Raw genomic sequence first — 25,476 nt, forward strand, 5'->3', positions numbered from 1 at the left:
TTGAAGATTCCAAAACATTCCAGAAGATTCAAGAAAGTACTAGACACTTCTAAATAATTATTTGGAAAGTTCTAGAAGAGACTTGCATAAACATTACATCAACATTGCTTATGTAATCACTTATGTCAATGACGCTTATGTAATCAATGATGTCATCGTCCAAAAGCTTACCCTTAACCTCCTAAATTCTAGTATAAATAGGGGTCTTGGGCTACAAGCCCTTTAGACTTGCCAACACCAGTTACAAGGCTCCAATGAGGTAAGTCCTCTTCCAGTTTTTGTCTTATTCTGGTCTTGCTTTATATCTAGTCTTCTCTTGTAATCAAGCTACACTCTTGCGAGCATTTTCTTATAATCAAGTTCTATTGTAATCAAGTTATCCCATAATCAAGCTCTAGTTCAAATTCTATTTCGAATTCTTCTCTTACAAGTTGTGAGAGCAATCTCGTTGCTTGTGAAGAGCACTTGTTGTGCTCATAATAGCCGGGACCTTCTATCCCATAAAATGTAGCCTTTGCTATCTAGCTCGAGTGCTCCATAGGTTGATGCCATTGCAACAACATACAAGACTTTCCCTAGTGTGTTTGGCCGAAGCAGCAACCGCTTCATCCAACCATATAGGAAGTTCAAGGAATGAAATCCATACTCGGTACTCATATTGGAGCATTGTGTTTGGAGAGAAGGATGGTGACCATTGCATCATGAGAACAAGGTTTCCCTTGAGTCCCATAGTGCAGCCCAACATTGAATCATGCTCAATAGGAATAGTAAGAAACCTTATTTAAAAACCTTTGCTAGTAAATTGATATTGAAGAAGCATGACTTTACTTGATATGTTGCATTAAACCATAAGATGAAATGTTATTCTATTGGGTGCCTACTCATAAAACAGATGAAGACACCAATTGTTGCAAAGTCTGGAAACACACTTGATCAAGGGATATGCTTTGTTGCTTTGAGGGATCGATGCCCTTTAGCCTTCTTTTATCATTAAACGTAGCTTGCTTTGCACAAACAGACTTGTCCACTTTATAAATATTTGGGCCATTCCCTTTCATTGCCATTGCATAGTTGAGCTCCACATCACCATTACAACCAACATAGTCAAGGGCCATGGTTGAGCCATTAGCTATGGCCTCCTTTATTCCATTTTGATCAAATGCAATGGAGTCACTACCTCAACTCTTGCAAAAAATAGTCACATGCATGCATGCAACAATCATATAATACCACATGTCAATGGTCTTGATGGCCCTTTAAGACCAATATGACATTAAAGGCACACTTACTAGGCACTCCACATCCGATGACTCCTCCTTGTTGGTATCAAGGTTCTATGGCTAGTTTCTTGGATGCCTTTAAGGAAATTTAGTTGAGAATTAGGAGAAGGCAAGGTACTTTCATTGGATCACGGTTCTTATTAGCATTGAATTGGCATAACATCTTTGCTCTATATTGCAAGAAAGAACCTAGCATGCATCAAACACATAGATTGCTTAAAACTAGGGGTAATGTGTAGACGTGACTTCAAAGCCTTGCAAATGCTAAGCTTTGAGGACTTTGCTTCTAAATGATGGATTGGCATAACATCTTTGCTCTATATTGAAAAAGGAAGCAATAGCATGCATCAAACACAGTCAACGAGGGGTAATTTATGCACAAGAAATGATCCCGAGCTCAAAGCATTGTGAATGCTAGAGGCGTTGAAGGACTCTCCTTCGAAATGACGATGGCCGTTCCTAGGGTTTCTTGATGAACGGACAGGCAACGATAAAGAGAGGAGTCCCTGCTGCCTGAGTTGGCATTAGGATTTACGTGCGTCTTCCATCATCGTTCGCGCTTCTGGCAAATGGCGATAATCTCTGAGTACGAGGAAGAGCCCGACACCAGCAAGAAACCACGCATCGACGATCCGGCCGCTTCACAAGGCCCTTACGGTGACATCCTTGAGCGTCTTCTTCAGCAGCACAATGGCAAACCTTTTGAGCTCTTGGAGACGGTAGCTCAGTTTCTTTTCCGGCGATCAGATGCCTTTGCGCAGGAGACTTCCGTGGAAGCTCGCGTCTCAAAGATCTTCTCGGCGGCCAAGTCAAGCGCTGTTAAGCAGAAGGAGGCTGCAGTCCCCCAACCGGCGAAGAAGAGAGAGGCCTCGGTTCAAGATAAACCACCATCGCAGGTGCAGGATAAACCAGCTGATGTGAAGGTGGAGACTTCCCATAAAGCTGAAGCGTCGAACAAAGAAGGCAAGGCAAGTTCGGATGCTTTGCCTGAGAACGAAGAAACAAAAGAAGATGAAGACGATGGGAAGGGCCTAAGTGAGTAATCGGCTAGTTATTTGGTGATTTCAAGCTTCAAAGCGTAGTTTATAGCATCTTGCATGTTTTCTTAGTTATGGCTCTGGATATTTGTTTGCAGAACCCAATTCTGGAAATGGTGCCGACCTTGAGAAGTACTCTTGGACTCAAACTTTAGCTGAAGTTTCTGTGCAAATACCTGTTCCAGAGGGGACAAAGTCTAGACAAATTTCTTGTGAGATCAAGAAAAAACAATTGAAAGCAGCTCTCAAAGGACAAGCCCCAGTCCTGGAGGTATGTGATGCCTATGCTCAGTTTACATGCAATACGATAGATAGTACGTAGCTGTGTTTTTAGTCTGTAGGATAGATAGTAACCAGTAAAAAATTACTAAATAGTCAGTTTTGTAGCCATAGAGAGTATTGTAAGTAGTTTCTATTGGGTCATGGCTTAGCTTTGTAGAAGGGGCATTCATGATCACTGTTGGTATAAAATTCGGTCCTTTTGAGTCCCATCAATTCTCCATGGCTTTGGCTCTTATCGAATTTATTACTTATGTGCTTTGTGAATTTGACAAAACCAATTCTATGAATGTTTCTTTAGCTCGATTTCTTAGTATTTGCTAGGTTATAAACTGAAGTTTATGTCTACTTGATTTTAAAAGTTTGAAATGGTAGAGGTACATTAAACTTGGTTTTGCAATGGGTGATTTGAAATGTGGATGCATTTGTTTGTGATCTTTTGCAACATTGTGGTTTGAAAAATGGATTTAGAAGGGTGCATGTGGCAAGCTTCCCTCTTAGATACAGGGGTGATAATTGAAGTGGCTATTCTTGATTGTCTATTGGCCATAGCTTTGAAGTTGTTTATAGTCAATGACAAGCGGCTTCCTTCTTAGATATGGGGGGTGACAGTTGAAGTGCCTATCCTTGATTGTCTATTGGTCATAGCTTTGAAGTTGCCCAAAATCAATGATAAGCAGTTCAGAGTTGGACCAATATACTCATAATTTATTCATAGTATTTAGTATACATATTGAGAAGAAAGACATACTCAAAGGCTCATCATTCATAGTGAGAGATAGAGGCTAGAGTTCTCTCTTCCCAAGTTTGCGAATATAGTATCAAGAACCTTTCATGTACCCAAGAAAAAGGTAGTCAGTGCACTACAAGAGCTTATTTATGCTTAGCTAAATTATTTTAGCATATATAATGAATTTGAGTTCAATGTAGCATTCTTAGTTTAGATTAGTCATCTATTAATCCTACATGTTAGTCAATCAATTTTTGTTTAACAAATATCACTCAACTTGTATTTTTACCCTTTAGATGCTTCTCTTAGTCCAAAACCATAGGAACAAGATCCTCCCACTTTCATCCATCACCATGAAACAATCAAGGCAAAGTAGATTGCACTAAATGTAGGGGGCAACTGTGATGAAAGCAGAATTAGCATTTCCTCGAAGATGAGGGCCTTGCCTACATTTTGAACTTGCATTTGTAATTATCAAAGCTTGTTCACATGCTTACGCATGGAAGCAGACTTGTTTGGACTCAAAAGTTTGCATATGCATCTCCAAAGAAACCCTTCTCATTATAGTTATCTTATCATAGAGTTGATCTAATCCCAACCAAATCTCTTGCTCCTTAAGCATTCATCAAATGCTCTATGTGAGCTATCATGGCTAGTGTGCAAGACAGAAATAGGAATGAGGGAACATGAGCATTTAGGTTGTTCTAGTGGGTGTGTACCTCACCAACTCTGCTTTCTTTGAAGAAAAAAGTTTGGGAAGATATTGGAATAATGGATAGTCAATGGTCTTGTTCACAAACTCCTCCAAATCATAAGGCTTAAAGATGGCAAGCATCGTCACCTGCCATACACGGTAGTATGGTTGCTTGAATAACTTGCACAAAACAATGGGTAGTCCCTTTTGACTCCAAAAAGGAGCTAGCTAGGGCTTCCTAACTTCTTCTCAAGACACCTTATTTGTTGGAGATTAAATATCAAAATCAGTTGTGAAAGGCTGAAAACACAACCTTATTCCTTCTTTGGCAGCCAATCTTGCACGAAAACATCAAACTCACTTCCTTTCCTACATGTGTTTGCTTGCATCAGCCTTATGTTCACGTGCAGCCTTGTTGTTTGCCCTTGAACGTCGAAAGTTCAGCAGTGTCATGCTGAAACCTGCTTTTTAGATTTGCCCATGATATATCAGCCCTTCAATGTTGCTTTGCTACCATGTTGAAGTGTAGCAAATGTGGAAGTGTTTGCACAAATTGAAAGAAGTGAACAAGAGAGAAATGAGAGAATAGAGTGCTGAAGATTGTAGAGTGTGAATGTTGAATACTAAAGGTAGATATGTGCAATGGCTTTTGTGTGTGTATGGTTGTCTAGAGCTCTCTGCCAACTTGTAGAAAAAGAGATCTGGCTATGATTTGAGGTGAGGCTTGCCTACATAATATGGACGATTGCAAGAAGTGAATAAAATAATAATAAAATGCTGCATTCCAAATTGCAAAATTGTCCCCCTTATCTACCTTGCCTGGTTTACTTGGAGTCTTGTCCAAATTGTTGGCGATTGTAAAATTGTCAGTCAACTTGCTCTTGAACATGATATGATTGTGCAATGTGCCCTAATTTGCTTTGTACATGCTTGTGCCCATTTTGGAGGTGACCAAATCTCTAATAGGTACTACTTGGAGAGTACTCTCATGGAGAATTGTTCACTTACTTAGGTGCCCTTTTACAAGAATGATAATGTAATGAAATGCTATAATATATGTAATGCAAAACGGGTAGATATAACAGAAAAGAGTTGCCAACGTCAAAGACAAAGACAACAATGTTGAAACTTGTAGTAGAAATATCTTCGTGAACTATGGAGGTCAATGTTGGCTGTGTGGTGCGAAGAACTTGCATGAAGTGGAAGTAGAACAATTCAATTTGAAGAGCTATGTTTGAACGGTAGCTGCTACAGTAGCACATTAAAGAGATGCTTGAAGCTTGGCCTCGAGAGGGGAAGTCTTCATGTCGGTCAAAGGATCAAGGGCTCAACCAAGAGAGATCATGAAGCCTCTATGGAATAACCAACTAATCATGTCTTGGTCCCATGTAAGGTTGGTGCACTTGCAATGTTAGTTCTTAACCTAAGTCTAGTTTGTTAGTACCAAAAGAGACCATAACTTGCATTTTAGTGCTTGCTTTATTTTGAGATGCTTGGTGTTAAGCTAAGAAAGGAAGCAAAGGAAGGATAGTAAAAAGTAAAATGAATGAATGAGTAAATGAGTGTGTGTCATGAAAGACAAATGAAAAATTGAAATGTAAGTAGCTTAAGGAATCTTTAGGCTATGGGCTCAACTTGATAGCTTGAAAGGCTAAGAGAAAGTTCTACTCTAGTGGAAGGACGTAGTAGCCTATTGTACCTATGTAAGGAACTCAGATGGTGCTAGCTTAAGGGTGAGGCCACCATTGCATGTCCTTTAGTTAGTCTCTATTGAGGGAAGTTGTGCTGAGTGTAACAAGGCTTCCTCCTCGGATAGGGTAGTAAATAATCTGATTAAGCACTATTTACAGCAATTAACAAATTCACAAAATTGAAATGCACACATTACCATACAATCTTGGACATTGGATATCCAGTTGGTCCCAAAACCGATGTCCCTTTTGGTATTTATTTAACTTAATTGAAGAAGAAGTTGATATACAATGGGATTTTTCCAATTCCTTTCGGCATCTCAACTCCCCTTGTTCTTCAAAATGACCAATAAGTATTTAATTTGATTTGCCCCTTGATTTGGCAATCAATGGGTCTTCACCCACCCGCTTTGATGGAGATGGAGAATGCCCCAAATTCAATTATTTGTTGGTTCCTTCACTTTAATAGACTAAAAACAGCTTCAGCCTTGTTGAATCTAAGTCTTGGAGCTTTCAATTTCTAGCATATTTCTCGAGGTTGTTGCTAATCCCTAATTTTTGTTGCAAATTAGGGTTTACAATAGAGGAATCTGAAATTTCTCAGTCTCTGGTGATCTCAATGTTGCAATCTTTGAAGCAAGGTTGTAGAAAGGCTAGGAGATGAGAGAGAATGCTAAGGAGAGAGAAAATTCAGACTTCCTTTGTGAAGAACTGAAGAAAATCTGTCATTTACTGTTGTTGCCTTGTCTCAACAGCTTGTAGATGCAAAGAATTGAAGAAAATCAGTCATTTATTGCTGTTGCCTTGTCTCAACAGTATGTAAATGCTGTCACTTGTTGATTGGTCTTCTCCTGCCCTTGGTTGCCTCAGAAGGTTCTTCAATGGCTGAAAATTAGACTAGTCTTCTTCAACACTTGAAAGGGCCGATAGTGTCTCATACTCAACTTCGAATACAATTTTTCTCTTTTTTTCATATTTTTCAGCCGTGCCTTTTCAAAATGCAGCAATATATTATCACCCTCTGCAAATTACAAAGCACGTTTGTGGCGATCAACTGTGCTCTTTTGCTTTTCTTGTTATCTTTGAAGTGCACAATTTATCTTTGCATAGGCTACATCCAAGTTTTCCACATAATGATCAGCCTCGAAGATCTTATCCTTAGTTTGCAGAATAGGTGGTATCTTCTTGCCACCTTCAACCACCTCAAATGGAGCTTTGCCCGTAGAACTATGCATTGTGTTGTTGTAAGCAAACTCAACCAAGGGCAAATACTACTCCCACACCTCTATGTCTTACACAGGGAGGATCATGACTTTCAGTGATAACTCTAGGCCTTAAGTGCTTTGTGACACAGTCGTCCATGCATCATCAGAAATCCATCTCTTAGCACAAAGTGTCCATGCCTTTGGCCATTGCAAAGTTGATCATAAACATTAGCAAAGTCCGAATTAGCAACATATTGCTCTTTCATGGTATCCAACTTAGTGTGATAAACCATGCTGACAGCTGAAATTTGTGGCTTACGTGACAGTGCATGAGCCAATGGCATCAATATGTACAATCTGAAAATGAAACATAGAGAGAAAATTTGCCTATCTCGTATGCTTCTCCGACCACTTTGTCTGCTTCAGAAAGTACCTCAAAGTTTGATAATTTATCTATACTGTAAAATCAGCCCCCAACAAATAATGTTTCCACGTAGATAGTGCATGAATTATAACCAAGAGCTCTTTCTCATAGATCTACAAATTCTTTTCTACACCGTGGAGAATTCGGCTCTCATAAGCCACAACTTAGCTGTCTTGCATAAGAAGGGCCCCAATATTGTTACCACATGTATCACATTTAACTATGAATGACTTCCTTAGATTGGACAATGCAAGCACAAGATCTAAAGTCATCTTTTCCTTCAACTTTTCTAATGCTGAAATTTTCATCGTTGTCCATCTAAATGGCATATCCTTTTTTTGCAAGGCATGCAATGGAGATGCAATTTCAGCAAATCCACGTACATACTTCTTGTAGTAAGAACATAAACCCAAGAAGTTGTGGATCTCATGCATATTCGTCAAAGGTGGCCATGATCGTATTGCTTCAACCTTTGCAAGGTTCATGCGAATATCATTAGCTGATACAATATGTCCCAAAAAGTGGATTTCATGCAAGAAGAATTCACTTTTCTTGTCATTGATAACCATCCTATGGTCACGTAGTTCATTGAACACAATGAATAAGTGTTTTCTATGCTTTGTCTCGTTCTTTGAATAGACAATCATGTCATCAAAGAAAGTGCCCACAAATCCTCTATGTGGCTTGAAGATACGATCCATCATTCGATTAAAAGTGACAGGAGCATTCATAAGTCCAAAAGGTATAACAAGAAACTCATACAATTCAAAAGATAACCTAAAAGTTGTCTTAGGCACATCTTTTGGTCTAATGTGTATCTGATGATGCCCACTTTTCAAATCTATACGGCTAAATATGGCTGCCCCTTGTAGTCCATCCATAATATCATCAATCCGACAAATTAGAAAGCAATTCTTTATTGTGATGTTGTTTAGAGCATGATAATCAGTGCTTACGCCATGAACCATTCTTTTTTTGCACCAAAAACACTAGAGAAGAAAAAGGAGATGAGCTGGGCTGAATCAACCCTTTTTCTAATAGCTCATTTACCTGACTCATAATCTCCTCCTGTTGGGTTGCACGGACTCTGTAGGGTGGCTTATTAGGTGGGCTATTTCTAAGGATAAGATCTATGCCATGATCTTCTAGCCTTTTAGGCAGTAGTTGCTGTGGAAGTGAGTGAGAGAAGTAATCAACATACATTTTCAACAATGAAATGATATGCGATCCTTCTCTAACTTAGACATGTTCCCAACAGTCTCACTGTCATCTTTATCCTTAATAAAAACCAAGTACGCTAAAATATGATTTTTTGTTACTTTAGAAATGGTAGCTGCAAATACAACAAGGATAGATTCACCTTTCAACTTTACATCAAGTGTGAGTTCCTTTCCTTCATGCTGAATAGTGATATTTTTTGCACGAGAATCAATCACTGCATGAATACGATGACACCATGGCATACCAAGCAATACATTACAGCCCTCAAGTGGAGCAATGAAGAACTCTTTGCTGTCCACATATCCTTGGATATGGCTTATGAAGGAGTACAGGGCGATAAGTAATAGGCAGCAATGCATCCCAAAACTTCTTATTATATTACTCCAAATTCTTACATTCCTTAGCATCTAGCTTATTCCAAGCTGTCATGATGTCCACACCTAAAAGGTACTTTGAGGACTCCGTGAAGTTTCCCCCTGAATAGGTTGCATCAAACTGTTAAATGAAAGTCAAAGCTTTCAGTCTATCTTGTACACCGCTGAAGGACTTAAACGTTACTCCTTTTCCACCCTCATCATAGTCGTTTGCGGCCCCTTTGGGTATCAAGTTGTCATACATTGGTTGCTGCCAAAAGGGTGCATTTGCTCAATTTACATTAAAACCAATGCCAAACGGATCACTTGCATGACCAACATTTATTCCTTGAGCCCCATAAGCATTTGGGGGTGTAGAGGCAGTATCAAACATGCTACTTTGTGCCCTAGGCATCAAGCCAATGCTGCCATACATAGGGTTTTGTATATTTCCAGCCATACGCGAATACATTGGGCCTTGCACACCATGCATTGGTTGCTGCATACCATAGGATTTGTGCCATACATTTCCATATGTGGTCCTTGTTCAACCATAGCATGAAAAATCATGCTTCCACCAAAATATCTTGGCCGCCCCATCATAGCATGCATGCCCGGCTGTCCAAAATCCATTGGATTGGCACTTCTGTGATGGCCTTGCATTTGCATTTCTTAACCTGTAGGTATCGACTATTTTATTTCATTAGCATCTTTGGGAGCTTCAAATAAAGGGTTTGGCATTATCTTCGGTGCATCTTGTTGTTTCGAAGATGTAGAAGACATCTTTTTCTTTTTGCCTTTGCAGTCCTTCTTTGGAGCATTTAAAAATCGGGTAAATTGAGGATCCTTTGCCAATATAGCAAAGAGATTTGTTACTATCCTCATCCGATTCTTGAATTGGTCATCAAATTCCTCTTTACTTTGTTGGTCATTAGTCTCCTTATGCCTTGAAGATCGTGCATCTTTCCCAATAGCAACATTTTCAGCTTGCTATCCATGGTTTGAGCCTTGTCCAAGGTCAGACATTGCATTTCCTTCATTCCTATGTGAATGTTTATACTGAGAGGCATCATCATTGCTTGAGTCCATCTCATTGTATGAAGACATATTGATGCAATTTCTTAGTTGAGAGTAAAAATCAGCACTAGCACAAAGCTTTGGCTTGCAATTAGGTACCTTGGGCCCACCAAATCAAGTGATTGAGTAGTATCTCGGCAATGGAACCATTTAACCGGCCTTCCTCCTCGGATAGGGTGGTAAATAATTTGATTAAGCACTATTTACAACAATTAGCAAATTCACAAAATTGAAATGTACCATATAACCTTGGACGTTGAACACCGTGTTGGCCCCAAAATTGGCATCCCTTTCGGTATTTATTTAACTTAATTGAAGAAGAAGTTGATGTACAATGGGATTTTCCCAATCCCTTTTGGTATTCCAACTCCCCTTGCTATTCAAAATGACTAGCATGTCTTTAATTTGATTTACCCCTTTATTCGGGCAATCAATTGGTCTTCACCCACTTTGATGGAGTTGAAAAGTGTCCCAAATTCAATTATTTGCTGGTCTCTCCACTTGAATAGGCTAAAAATAGCTTCAACCCTGGTAAATCCAAGTCTTGGAGCTTTCAATTTCTGGCACACTTCTCGAGGCCATTGCTAACTGCTAATTTCTATTGCAAATTAGGGTTTACAGCCAAGAAATCTGAAATTTCTCAGCCTTTGGTGATCTCAATGTTGCAATCTTTGGAGCAAGGCTGTAGAAAGGTTGGGAGATGAGAGAGAATGTTGAGGAGAGAGAATTCAAACTTCCTTTGCGAAGAACTGAAGAAAATCAATCATTTACTATCATCTACTATTGTTGCTTTGTCTCAACAGCTTGTAGATGCAAAGAACTGAAGAAAATCAGTCATTTATTGTTGTTGCCTTGTCTGAACAGCTTATAAATACTGTCACTTGTTGTTGATTGGTCTTCTCCTGTCTCTGGTTGCCTCAGAAGGTCCTCCAATGGCTGCAAATGAGACCAACAACATCTCTTCTCTCTCTCTTGCGGGCTGAATACACAAAATGTCTCTCTCCATCCTCTAAATACAATTTTCTATCTTTGCATGGGTATTTTCGACAAGTGGCAGTCTTCCCAAATGATTTTTTCAGCATTATCCATGATTAAATATTAGTTTTCAGTAAATTAGTCTAATAATTATTTCGGTGCCCGGAGAAATAATCAGACTAGCCAATAATTGAATTGACTAGGCAACTTCCATTCCTGAGTGTCTCTGTGCTATCTTTGATCATTAGATTGGCGTTAGGTACCGTTAAACACACTTCTCTAGTATCATCAATTGACACTTATGGCCAAATGAATGATCCAGGCCAACAATTGGCATCAGATGCCACCAAATACTTGTGTAGCATAACTTATAGCAACTTTTGCCTTTGAGAAAAAAACAATAAAAACACAGTAAATTAGAAAGAATAGACTTTGGAAATGGAATCCATATACTACAGTTCGAGAGCAATAGAATGACACTTGCAATGGGCAGCCTATAGAGTATTTGAATCTCCCTCCCTCCCTCCCTTCAAATAGAAAGTAGGCTTACTAATAATGAGTAGTTGATGAATGGATGTGACATTAAAGTGTCTTTACTTTGACAATGGTGGGGAATATGTGTCCAAAGCCTTCTAGGATTTTTGTGACATTAAAGGGATTAAAAGGGAGCTCACTGCCCCTCACAATCCACCCCAAAATGGTGTTGTAGAGAAATAGGACCATTCAAAACAAGGTTCGTATCATGCTGTCACATGTTGCTTTACCTCATGGATTTTGAGCAATAGGACCATTCAAAACAAGGTCCGTGCCATGTTGTCACATGTCACAACCACAACCAGTTGTGAAACATACTGAATCTGCAGAACGGCAAGCTGTTAATGCAAATTTGCAGGCTGAAAAGCCAACAAATCTTGACCATTGGGTTCGTAGGTAGACCAAAGTGCAAAAATAGCCAGATTGGTTTGTTCCTGTTGTCAATTATGTGACTGATTATGTCATGTTGATAGATTGTGGCGAGCCGTCATGCTTACAAGAATCAATGGACAGAAAGACGACAAGAAATGGCATAAGGCTATGCTGTTAGAGATGGAATCTCCCATGAAAATTGGCACTTGGGATTTGGTGCATTTCCCTAAAGGGTAGAAAGTACTACCATGCAAATGGGTTTACAAAATGAAAGCCACTTTTGGTTCTTTGCCAAAGTACAAGGCACGACTAGTTGCTAAAGGATACAAGCTAGAACATGAAATTGGCTTTGATGAAATCTTTTCTCTTGTAGTCAAAATGACTCCTTTGCGAATCATTTTGGGCTTGGTTTCATCTGAAGATATGGAATTCATACAGATGGATGTCAATACGGACTTCTAACATGGTGATTTGCATGAAGAGATCTATATGCAGCAGCCTGAGGGTTTTGTTGCAAAGGGGAAAGAGCACATGGTATGTAAACTCTACAAGAGTTTGTATGGATTGAAATAGTCTATAAGAGTTTGTATGGTCTGAAACGGGCACCATCAGAATGGTATTATAAATTTGATACATTTATGCAATTTGAGGGATTCCATAGATCTCAAGTTGATCACTGCTTATATACCAAGAAGGCAATAGAAGGCATCCTTATTCTCTTGGTTTTGTATGTGGATGACATGTTGATTGCAAGCAGGGATGTTCATGCCTTGGACTCTTTGAAGCAAACCTTACACAATAGCTTTGATATGAAGGATCTTGGTGAGGCCAATCATATTCTTGACATGTGTATACTGAGGGATAGATCAAGGGGTCTTCTCTATTTGTCACAATAGGAGTATGTTACTAAGGTTTTGCAACATTTCAATATGGAGAAGGGAAGCCATTAGTGTATTGTTACCTCTATGTGTGAAACTTAATGCAGATAAGAGCCCTACATTTGATGATTGAAAGGTTGAGATGGCCAAGATTCCTTATGTTTCAGTTGTTGGTAGCTTGATGTATGCTATGGTTGTTACGTGTTGTGACATTGCCTTTGTGGTGGGAGTGATTAGTAGGTACATGGTATATCCTAGCAAAAAGCATTGGGAAGCAGTGAAGGGTATCATGAGATACCTTGAGGGCACAAAGGATTTGTGTATTTGCTTTGGGAAGTAGAAGTCTCTATCGTTGGCTTCATGGATGTAGACTATGCTGGTCATCTTGATTGTCGGAAGTCTACTTCAAGATATGTGTTCACATTCATAGGGGAAGCAATCTCTTGGATATCCAAGTTGCAAAAGGGTGTTGCATTGTCTACTACAAAGGCAAAGTATGTGGTTGCCACTTAGGCATGGAAGGAGGCTTTATGGCTTTCATGTTTGGTGAGAGAGCTCGGCATTATAGAGGTTTCTGTCCTCCATTGTGACATTCAAAGTGCTCTCATACTAGCATAGAATCTTGTCTATCATGCGAAGACAAAGTACATACAAGTGAAGTATCATTTTATCAAGGATGTACTTGACAGTATGAGCATTGAGCTGGTCAAGGTACATTAACCTTGTAGTCCTTTTCATGAAGGGTCTTCCAGTAGAGCGGTTTGCTTATTGCCGCTACATGATGGGGGTTGGATAGTATATGTGTATTTCAGCTTTGTACATAGATAGACTTAGGTGATTCTTTCCTTTACCTTTAGGCATGTTCCCTTTAGGTGGAAGGTTGTTGGGGATAAAGGCTCACCACGTCTTTTGCAGTGTTTGGGTGTGCAAAAGGCTCAGCGTGCCTTTTGCGGTGTTCGCGTGTACACACACCCTTACACTTGTACTTTATATATATTATCAAAAACATGTTGGGATATAAAGGCCCAGTAACCTCCATGTATAGTACACACACATTGTACATGTGAACGCACCCTTTACGTGCCCTAAATATAAATACATTTTATTCTTTCTGTACCAACACATTGTTGGTGCACTCTTATCGTCTTGTACTTTCACTTTGCTCACACTCTCTCAAGCCGTACTCACACTCACTCGTTCACTCTTGCTCGAGGTGCGTCTCTATCGCTTCCAACAACTGGTATTAGGGCTGTGGGTTTTGTGCACGCTTCCCAAAGTCTTACCAGTCGAACACAACCAATAGGCAGGTAACTGAGCATTCGTGTTGTGGACCAGCAGGCAACTTTTTGTAAGTAGTAGATAGGCAGGCAACCTTCAGTAAGCAGGCGACAGGTAGCGACCTCTGCAGGTAGCGGGAGACACGAGGCGCAGGGACTTGGTAGGAGTCGCGACGACTTGCAAGGTGCACGCGTCCACAACGGCAGGGATAGCGCGAGCTGAAGCGTGCTGGGCAATGAGGGTGACTGGCGAGGACGTGGGTGAGACAGGTAGCGACCTCTGCGGGTAGTGGGAGACATGAGGCGCAGGGACTTGGTAGGAGTCGCGACGACTTGCAAGGTGCACACGGCCACGACGGTAGGGATAGTGCGAGCTGAAGCGTGCTGGGCAACGATGGGCGACTGGCGAGCATGTGGGTGACAGATAGACGGCGACGTCACGCAACAGGCAGGCGCCGCCACGCTACTCGCCTGACGGGTCAACAGACCCCTTTCCCCCTTTTTTTTAAAGCTAAAAATTTGTTTTTCCTTAAATCCCTTTATCCTCTTCCTTGACGGAGTTTATGTGTGGAAGCATAGTTTCAAGATTTGTGCAAATGTGGCCATAGAATTCGGGGCATTTTCCATATTTGATACCATCTAGGCTTGATAGTATATTCCGAGTCAGAAATTGCAGACATTGTGAGAGGTGACCCAAATTAATTTGGGGATTTTGCCAAATTTGTCAGATTTTCGCTCTTCTGGGCAAAATTTCTTGACATTGGATCCCAAAAATTTGGGGCTTTTCATGTATTTGCAAAGTTTTGCTCAGCTGGGTTAGATTGGCTGATATTTATGCAATTTTGGACTTGAAATTTTGGGGATTTGCATAGAATTTGGTAATTTTTTACATTTTTACCCGTTTGTTGGCTGGTTATTGCACAAACAGCAGAGTTTTACTTCTGGTTGAGAAAGAACAGCAATGCATTTTGCTGGTTCAGCTTGTGCTTTTGCAGATTAGTGCATTTACTATTGTGTTTGTGATAAAATGGCTGCAACTTCTTCCAGTTCAAACATCAAGAGTTTGATAGAGATCAAACAGTTTGATGGTCATGGCTTTGACCTTTGGAAAGACTGTATGCAGGGCATTTTGTTTCTAAAGGATTGTGAGGATGCTTTGTAGGAAGATAAATCCATACAAATGTGTGATGCAGATTGGGCCAGACTGAATAAAAAGGCTGTGGCTTACATAAAGATGGGTGTCACTGATGACATTCTGATAGACATTAAGGTTTTAGACATAGGTTATGCAATAAGGGAAAAGCTGAAAACTACTTATGAGATCACAACACCTGTTAATCAGGTGCATTTAATGCGCAAGTTGGTGAATATGCAACTGGATGAGTCAAAGCTTGCAGCTGAGTACTTAAGTGCATTTACAGGGATTCTAAATCAGCTCAAAGATGCAAACTTGGACTTTGATGATAAGTTGAGGATGATCTTTTTGATCATGACACTGTCGGACTCGTGGGAAATCTTGGTGGTTTCACTCAACTATAACCCCAATCTCTCATATGATGGGGTGAGGGGTATTATCTTGAATGAAGAAACTAGACGGATGTCTATTGGAGAAGGCAACAACTCAGCTTATAATGTAAGAGGCAGGGTTAAAAAGAAAAATGCAAATGTAGGGCAGAGAAACAGGAGCAAGAGCAAAGGAAATGATAAGAGTGACATTACTTCCTATCACTGTGGTCGGAAGGGCCACAAGAAACCTGATTGCAGGTATTATAAGAAGGAACAAGAGAGAAAGAAGAATGCAGGAGATAAAAAGAAGGAAGAAAAGACAGATGCATCGGAGACAACCAAAGGCAAAGAGAAGGCCAATGTGGCCTCTAGCGTGGTCATAGAAGAGCTTTCAGATACAGAGACTGATGTATTGTGTGCAGTTGATTATGATGCCCTTGTATGTCACATGCATGATATGCAGATTACCAAGGCTGATGTGATTGATGCACTCTTGTCAGTTGATGATGGTGTCACTCAGACTTGGATTGTAGACTCTGGTGCCTCTTTCCATGTAACTCCTTGCTTGGAGTGTTTTGCTATGTTCAATGCAAACAGTTATGGAAAGCTGTACCTTGGAAATAACCATGCTTGCAGCGTTGATGAGATTGGCACTGTACACTTGTCTTTAGACAATGGTCAAGAGTTTGTGTTGAAAGATGTCAGATATGTGCCTGGCATTAAAAAGAGTTTACTATTTGTTGGTCAGCTTGACTTGCATGGCTACACCACACTGTTTGGTGGTGGTTTGTGGAAAGTAAAAAAGGGTTCCATGTTGATTGCAAAAGGAACCAAGAAGGGCACATTATATTGTTTGTATTGTAAAGCCTTGAATGGCAAGTTTCTTACAGTTGCTGAAATTTGCAGCCACTTGGAGTTATGGCATAATAGATTAGGCCATATGAGCCAGAAAGGACTTGTTCCTTACCTCTTTGAAGAGGGTTGATGGAAAAGGCTCTAAACTTGATTTTTGTAATGAGTGTCAGTTTGGAAAGCAAATAAAAAATTCCTTTTACTCTGGTGTCTCTCGTAAGTCCAATGTCTTGGACTTAGTGCATTCTGATGTATGTAGTATAGTGCATTCTGATGTATGTAGTATGCCCGTGAGATTATTGGGTGATGTTGCATATTTTATCTTCTTTATTGATGATTGTTCCAAGAAGATTTGGGTGTACTTGCTCAAAAAGAAAAGTGAAATGTTTGCTTATTTTAAAACTTTTCATGCATTTGTGACCACTCAGATAGATAGAAAGTTGAAATGCTTGAGAATTGATAATGGGGGGTGAGTTCACATGACTGAATTCAAGTCATTTTGTGACTTACATGGTATTAAGAGGGAGCTTACAACACATTACAACCCTTCTTCAAATGGGGTGGCTGAAAGATATAACATGACTTTATGTGAAAGAGTGCGGTGCATACTGTCCACTGCTAATCTCCCTCATGCATTTTGGGGAGAGGCACTCAAAACTTTGGCTACACTTTTGCAACCGCTCTCCCAAAAGGTCCTTAAATAATAGCATCCCTAAGGAGGTTGGTCTGGCAAATCAGCCTCATATGACCATTTATGCATATTTGGTTGTGATGCTTTCGTGCATGTTAGGAATGAGCCGAGGAATAAACTTCTGGCAAATCAGCCTCATATGACCATTTATGCATATTTGGTTGTGATGCTTTCGTGCATGTTAGGAATGAGCCGAGGAATAAACTTGACTCAAAATCCACCAAAGGTATTTTCATGGGCTATGGTGATGAGGGTGAATTTGGCTATAGAGTTTGGTTACCTCAGTCAAAGAAAATTATTCGCAGCCGTAATGTTGTGTTCAATGAGGCAAAATTGCTGAAAGCCACTTTAGCCTCTAATGAAGATCTGAAAAAAAGTGAAATTTCAGAGTTTGCAGCCACCCATTACTTCAGAAAATGAGCCTCAAGGTGCTGTACCACAGGCTGAAACTGATGATCAGCCGGTTATTTTTGAGCTAGATGATGGTGGACAGCAAATAGAAGCACAAGGAGGTCATGGACAGCAAGACAGGCTTGCTGATTATGAAAATGCAAGTGCTGGAAATGAAAATGAAGGTGTTGTACAGCATGAATAGCATGCTGAAAATGGTTTACATCAGCAAATGAATGTTGAAAATAATGTACCTCCAGATGTAGACCCAATTTTTGAAAATGTTGATCACTGGATACGTAGGTCTACATGTGTAAGAAGGCAACCACATAGGTTTGACCCCTCCTTGCATAATGTGATGCTTACAGATGAGGGTGAGCCTCTTACATACAAAGAGGCCAAGTCATGTGAGCTCAGCAGTAAGTGGGAGCTAGCTATGCAAGAAGAGATTAAATCTCTATATGCAAATGATACTTGGGATCTTGTGTCATTGCCAAAGGGAAGGAAGCCACTTCTAAACAAATGGGTGTACAAAATCAAGACAATTGATGGGAAACCCAAGTACAAGGCAAGGCTAGTTGCCAAAGGTTATGCACAAAAGGAAGGGATTGACTTCCAAGAGGTCTTTTCACCTGTTGTGAAGATGACCACTTTACGTGTGCTTTTTGCTCTTACTACTGTTTTGGATTTAGAGCTGTATCAAATGGATGTAAAAATAGCTTTCTTGCATGGTGACATTGATGAGGAAATCTACATATAAGCCAAAACGCAGCATGTATGGGCTGAAGCAAGCACCACGGCAGTGGTACAAAAAGTTTGATACTTTTATGCTATCTCATGAGTTTACATGAAGCCATGCAGATCATTGCTTATACATGAAAAAGGATACAAATGGCAGCCCCATCATACTTATTTTGTATGTGGATGATATGTTACTAGCTGGGAAAAGAAAGACTAGCTTGGATGCTCTCAAAAATCAGCTGAAATCAGCTTTCTTCATGAAAGATTTGGGGAATGCAAAGCATATTTTGGGCATGAGGATTTGTAGAGATAGAATGCAGAAATTGCTGTTTTTATCTCAAGAAAAGTACATTGGAAACGTACTGGACAGATTTAACATGGCTGAAGCTAAGCCTTTTGGGGTACCCTTATCTCCTTATCTCAAGTTTGGCAAAGCCAACAGCCCGAAAGATGATGTGGAAGCAAATGCCATGAAGGTAGTTCCTTATGCATAAGCTTGTGACTCTCTCATGTATGCTATGGTTGCTACTCGTCCAGACATTGCTCATGCAGTGGGAGTTGTTAGTAGGTTTATGTCAAATCCTAGCAAAGCACATTGGGAGGCTGTCAAGTGTATTCTTCGATACCTTAAGGGTACACAAAGAAAAAGTATTTGTTATGAGTAGGGTGCACTTAGTTTGCAGGGTTATTGTGATGTTGACATGGTAGGTGACTTAGACACTCGTAGGTCCACCAGTGGGTATGTCTTTACAGTTGCTGGTGGGGCTGTTTCTTGGTGTTGCAGGTTGTAGAGCATTGTTGCATTGAGTACCATTGAAGCTGAATACATATCAGCTATTGAAGCTTCTAACAAAGCTATATGGTTGAGCAGACTTGCAGATGATCTCGGCATGTCTATGGGTATTGCAATTTTGGGATGTGATAGCTAGAGTGTTGTGTATTTGGCTAAGAATGCCATGCATCTTTCATACACAAAGCATATAGATGTGCGATATCACTTCATCAGACAGATTTTGGAAGATGGTCAAATCAAATTGACCAAGATTAAAACAAAGGATAACCCTGTAGATGTTTTCACTAAAAGTCTAAGCAAAGCTCAACATGAGCATTGCATTCGACTAGTGGGAGATGGTTAGCTAGAGGTTCATATCGGACCTTTAAGTGGGAGGTTGTTGGGATATAAAGGCCCGGTAACCTCCGTGTATAGTACACGCACATTGTACATGTGAACGCACCCTTTACGTGCCCTAAGTATAAATACATTTTATTCTTTCTGTACCAACACATTGTTGGTACACTCTTATCGTCTTGTACTTCCACTTTGCTCACACTTTCTCAAGCCGTCACACTCACTCGTTCACTCCTGCTCAAGTGTGTCCCTATCGCTTCCAACAAAACATAAAGCGGTACAGTTCGTTATTGTATCCACACATTGAGTGTTGTGCTCTCTTTCTCTTCTCACTCTTTGTCCCTCCCTCACTATGCATATTTTAGCTGCACTTTATCTTGATCTTTGTGCTCTCGACTACAACTTCTTGTCACTTGCCCTTTGCTTTGCATGATCATCTTTGTAAAAGGACATACACTAGTGAGTGATTTCCTTATGAGAGACACTACCTAAGTGGCATCATGTTGCATGCACATTCTTACCATGTAGTATTTCATATGCATCTCATTGTGTAGAGCACTGTTGAGCGGATCTTGAGCTGTCTCCACATGTGACTCTCTCCTGACTTCTTATGAAGATTGTGCTTTTTTCTCCCAATGCAGGTTGGCCAGCGTTTTCACCACTTGTTTGACCAGCTCAGCCAGTTTTGGGCAGTTTTTGCTATTTACCGCAGGCCTAATTAGTTGGCCGATCATTCATAGATTCATCCTTTGCAGGTTTCAGCACACAGTGACGTACAGGGACTCTTCTTTATCTTTTGGTGTTGCCTTTTGTCATCAGCCTGATCTCTTTGATGCCTTGGGTTGCGTGCAGGGATTGGTTAGTCGTCTTTTGTATGCAGCTTTCATTCAGTTCAGTGCAGATTTTTTCCTTACTTTCTCTTCTTTCGTTGCAGTCTCTCTCTCTCTCTCTCTCTCTCTCTCTCTCTGTATTCATGTTTCCTCTTCCATTGTGCTCTCACTAATTGATGTGGTCATCATCGAAGGGAAAGATGTGATAGAGAGCTATCATAGCTTCAACTCCAGGGATATGTGAATCCTGAATGTTTGGACATGGTAGAGAGATTGCCATCTCTTCTAGGCATCTATGGCATCAAAGGGAGAAAATAGCGGGCTATGGTAGTTAGTTGATCCTATAAATCTGTCCAATCTGAGGTCGCTCCAGCTTGGGGATCCATGATAGGTCAGGGTCTAGGGAACCATGAGGGTAGTTCATTGCATCCAGCCTCTCGGATGTAGGTAGAGAAACTAGAATAGGGACTTGTACATGAGGTGCCATAATTGCCAATCAGGGACTGGTAGCCCTAGAAGATTGAGAAGAGAGAGAATGATAAGGTGGTGGTGGGGAAGGAACCTGGCCATGGTCTGCCCTATGATCCTCAGAGTCATAGCTCTGTGAATGCTGGTCCTCATGGTCTCGTTCATTGTCTTGATGGTCCTCATGCTCCCAATCCACACAATTCTGCCATAATATCCTTCAAGAAATTCACTGCTTTGGCTGTTTTCCACCTGTTCGGGGTCCTCAGTCTTCTGGTCAGCAAAAGATGATGTGCAGCAGTGTGTAGATGGGAAGTGTTTGAGGCAGGAAGTGACATCACACTGGCCAGATTGGCTGATCTGAAAACAAACTGTCCAGGGTGTGTAGGCTGGAAATGCAGCCTGTAGAGTGCCGTAAACAGTCAGAAGAGCCTGGGAGAATATGAACCTGCAGTAAATGCAGATACCAAGGTCTGCTGTGATGATGCTATTACCTGTAACAAGCTGCCCAGTAAGATTTTGATGCTGACTGGTTGCTATCAGAGGTAGAAAACACAGCAGTAAGAGGAGGGTCTGGACAAAACACAGACTGTGTAGTGCCTATCCTGCACAGCAGAAGGTCGGCTGGCAGCAATTGACACCACCCAGCACTCTGAATGTGCCAGCTAGTAGAGATGGGGACTCCCAAGCATAAAATGCAGGGTGCAGTGCTATGTCCAGCACCAAACATAGCTTTTAGGGGCAGAAGCCAGGCTGCCCTGCACAGAACTGAGGGGCTGCACCATCTGGAGATGATACCTCTGTGAGAGGATCTTTGGACAGCTGCTTCTCTTTGAAGACTCTAGCCCCCACCAATGCAAATGATAGCATGTGAGATTATACAGCGGAAAGAAAAGTTCAATGTGGAGAGTATAGTGGAAAGTGAAGGAAGTAGTCACAATTCCCAAAGCCAAATGCATTCATGTACACTCCATCTAAAGCGTTTGAAACACACAAATAATAATGTCAGATCTTGTACCCAATGCCCTTATCTGACTCAATTTGAGACTCACAAGCAGGAGGTTACTGTACAAGACACATTCTATTAACAGACATACCATTGGTGCTTTGGCATAAACCAAGCCTTCATAACAGAACTCTAGGTGAGAGTGTCCGGTCTTTAAGCTTGTCATAGAGAGTCGGGTCCCTTAAGCTTGTCATATAGAGTCAGGCCTCTTAAACTTGTCATTAGTTTTGGAACATGGGGCCATTTAGGTGAGATGTAGAGAAGATGAAAGAATAGACAAGACGTAAGAGAGAGAGAGAGGCGCTTTTGGATTCATAGCCCAACACTACAAGTTTCACAGTTTAAGAAAAACAGTTCAAAAACATAGAGATAGGAACAACTGTGAAGAGAGTGTAGTGACAGAAGCATGACAACAAACATGTTTGACCTTCCTCCAAGTGTGTCTAGATTGGGCTGAAACTTAGAATGAGAAAGATTAGGTTTGTGAAAAAGAGTAGTGACAGAAGCATGACAACAAACATGTTTGACCTTCCTCTAAGTCTGTCTAGATTGGGCTGAAACTCAGAATGAGAAAGATTAGGTTTGTGAAAAAGAAATGAAATTGGCTGCAAAATGGGGAAAGTTGTAGAATGCTAAAACAACAGCTTGTACGGCCAAAATGCAGGGTTGGCAACAAAAATACAGGCTGAAACAGATTGTTCGATGGCTAAAAGCTGCCACTTAGTTGTAGGAATTGTTGCTTGGCCCTGTCAGATTAGGACAGTGGCAAACACAACTTTTTGGACTAATCTACGTGTGATTAGACCTGAAAACAGTAGTAAAACACAACCAATACTAGAACGAAGAGACATGCTTTGATATGATGCTAGAAAAGTGGGGAGCAACAAAAGCAAAAGATAGACATGCTTTGATACGATGCCAAAGACGTGTGGAGCAATGGAAGCAAAAGAGACATTGCTGATAGAAATTGGTATGGACACAGAATAGAAAAGAACAAGAGCACCAGAAGTTGGAAAGAATAGACTTAGAAATGGAATCCATATACCAAGGCTGAAGAGTAGTACAATGTCATGGGTAGTAGGCAGCAAGCAAAGTATTGCAATCTCCCAGTCTCTAATAGAAAGCAGGTGTGTTGATGGATGAGTATTTGACGAATGACTGTAGAGGATGGTCTGCATATAAATATGTAGACATGAATAAATAGTTTAACCAGTCCGCTAACATTCAATGTGGCAAAAAATACCAATTGACCAACATTTAATGTGGCCAAAAATACCAGCCTATTTATAGGCATAAGCTATCGGGGTGGTGCACTACTGTGTGGGCGCTCACTGAAAAAGTGACCAGAATGTGGACACTAGCCCTTTTTGGGGATGTCAGTGGGAAACCCTTAAAGAAGTGTGTAAACTGAAGAAGTGGTTTCTCAACAGGCCTTTCGCCTATGTGGGACCTAGCTCTTTCTATTTTTATTTTTTTTGAGTCACAACTGTAGTGATCTTTATTTTGATGAGCTCCACCATTGCTCTTGAGTCTTGTACTTTTCCAGTTTTTAATTAGCTATCTAATTAGCGAGATTTAGCAGAAGTATGTATAAATTCCTTAGAATGGAAGCACATAACAAATTGGGCAATCCTTTGGTACTTGCACTTGGTTATAAACAACATTTTTAAAAAGTCCATAGTAAAGTGTATCGTTTTCTATATGAATTTGTGTGTTGATGTGTTAGGTTTTGTAAGCTTATTCTTTGTAAGCTGGTACTAGTGCTAATGTTTTGTTTCTGTTTGTAGGGTGAACTTTATGCTCCAGTGATAGTGGATGATTGCTTCTGGAGTCTAGGTATTGTGTACAGGGAATGATGTTTACTTGTTTGAATTTCTTTTGGAGTCCTTTTCGTCTTTTTTTCTTATTACATCTAGTGAATGACCAATTTCACTTTAGTGATCTTTGGATTAAATAAGTATGCTCTCCTGCCTGCTGCCAATTGCATTCCCCTGGTCTCTGCCTACTTTGCACTCAGGGACGATTAGTAGAGTACTTGGATGTACTTAATCTCTTACCTATACAGACAAGTGTCCGCTTTTGAGTTGTTGCATGCAATTACTGGTATAGGTATATATATTTTCACCATCATGAGTAATGGAGACGTTTGGTGTATAATTCAGGCTGTTTGTGTGAGGTTTTGGTTCTTGCACTTTATGTCTTGTTATACAGATGCTGCACACATATGGAGAATATAATTTGACGTGATGTTATTGCAGAGGATGGCAAAACTCTGTCAATCCTCCTCACCAAAACAAACAAAATGGAATGGTGGAATTGTGTGGTGAAAGGAGAACCAACAATCAACACACAGAAAGTGGAACCAGAGAACAGCAAGCTTTCTGATCTTGACCCGGAGACACGTCAGACAGTTGAGAAAATGATGGTAAATACATATTTGAACTCCATATGATTCAAGGAAGAAATTACTATATGGTTAACAGCTGTATCTAAATATATTTGAAGACTATTAATGTCTTGCATGTAAGGAAAAAATTATTGCAAATGCTGTGAGAGCTCTCACAAGCCTTTTGATTCTCAGTTTGACCAGAGACAAAAGGCTATGGGATTGCCTACAAGTGAGGAGCAACAAAAGCAAGAAATCTTGAAGAAGTTCATGGCTCAGGTACATTAGGTCTTTATTTTGGAATTCTATCTTATTTTAAACGTCAGGCAGCTCAGCTGAGGGATGTGGGGACTTTGTAATTCCAGGTTAGTGTCGGCTGCTAATAAGAGCTGTAGAAAGTATAGAGTCATAAAACAAGATATTCGTAAGTCCTAATGATCTGAAGTGAGTTACTAGATTGCCAAGCTCACTTCCACACTCAGACAGGCAGATGGAGTAATTTAATCCTAGTAGAAGCCTTACCTCTAATGAGAACGACCCTTGTTTTTTTCAAATTTTTTTTGCAGCATCCAGAAATGGACTTCTCAAAAGCAAAAATTTGTTAAGATGTTCTCAACTAGTGGCCTAGTGTGAGGTGAAGTGCTTGGAGTGATTTGACCTGCCCACCAATGCTCTTGAAGGGTGTGAAGAAAGGTTTCCTACAATTGAGCCTTGGATTATATGATGTATTGAAAAGCCAAGGGAACGGAAGAGGAAATGTTGTCAGTAAGATTAGGGAAAATCTTGCAAATGTATCAGTGTAGTGTCAGTCTTCAATATACTAGTGCTTTAGTGACCTAGGATACTTGGAAAATCAAAGAAGTCCTGTAAACATTTCATGTTCTAACAATTTTGAGCAATGGGAGTCTTAATATAAAGTCAAGATCTTAGAACATGTCCATTACATTGTAGCATATTTTTAATGGTTGGGAAGGATTAGAAATCTTGTTGTCTGGGCAAGTTGTGAAATCACTTAAGTTTCTTGTTTTTGGGTAAGAGTTGAGTTTAAACTGAGGTACCACCAAGTTTGTGGTCTTCTTGGTTACAAGAATGCCATTCTGTCTGTCTTGTGTGTGTTTATTATATGATTCAAGTCAGAGCCCAGGAAAGGACCAACTCTAAAGTTATTCTTTGCATGGGTATTTCAATGTTCACATGAGCTTTCATTTGCTGTTGCTGAGTTATATGCTATATGTTATTTTCTTGGTGTTGAGACCATGGGGAGCTGACTGTGACTTCGTGGTTGCAACATAGGAAATGAGGCTATTCTTATGTACTAGTGGGTATATTCCTTTTGATCCTAGTGGGACAAATTTACTTCTTGTTGCCACTACCCTTTGTTCTATTTCCATGGATGCTTGGACACATTCAAAGAGTCCTAATACACTTTGTGTGAAGGGTACCATTCATGGAA

General features: G+C 40.3%; 1 protein-coding gene across 1 annotated transcript; it reads left to right on the forward strand.

The window, feature by feature from the left end:
• Window positions 1–1,611: 1,611 nt before the first annotated feature.
• BOB1 (HSP20-like chaperones superfamily protein) lies at window positions 1,612–25,014 on the forward strand. Its single transcript, XM_087689228.1, has 6 exons — window positions 1,612–2,315; window positions 2,416–2,588; window positions 23,425–23,473; window positions 23,896–24,062; window positions 24,219–24,302; window positions 24,590–25,014. Exons 1-6 carry the CDS (start codon window positions 1,850–1,852, stop codon window positions 24,626–24,628), a joined length of 978 nt encoding a protein of 325 aa, XP_087545354.1. The 5' UTR covers window positions 1,612–1,849; the 3' UTR covers window positions 24,629–25,014.
• Window positions 25,015–25,476: the final 462 nt, after the last annotated feature.

The sequence above is a fragment of the Lygodium microphyllum genome, chromosome 12 (genome assembly GCF_053477565.2).
Source record: "Lygodium microphyllum isolate KBCC chromosome 12, Lygodium_microphyllum_v1.1.10, whole genome shotgun sequence".
In the NCBI taxonomy this organism is placed as follows: domain Eukaryota; kingdom Viridiplantae; phylum Streptophyta; class Polypodiopsida; order Schizaeales; family Lygodiaceae; genus Lygodium; species Lygodium microphyllum.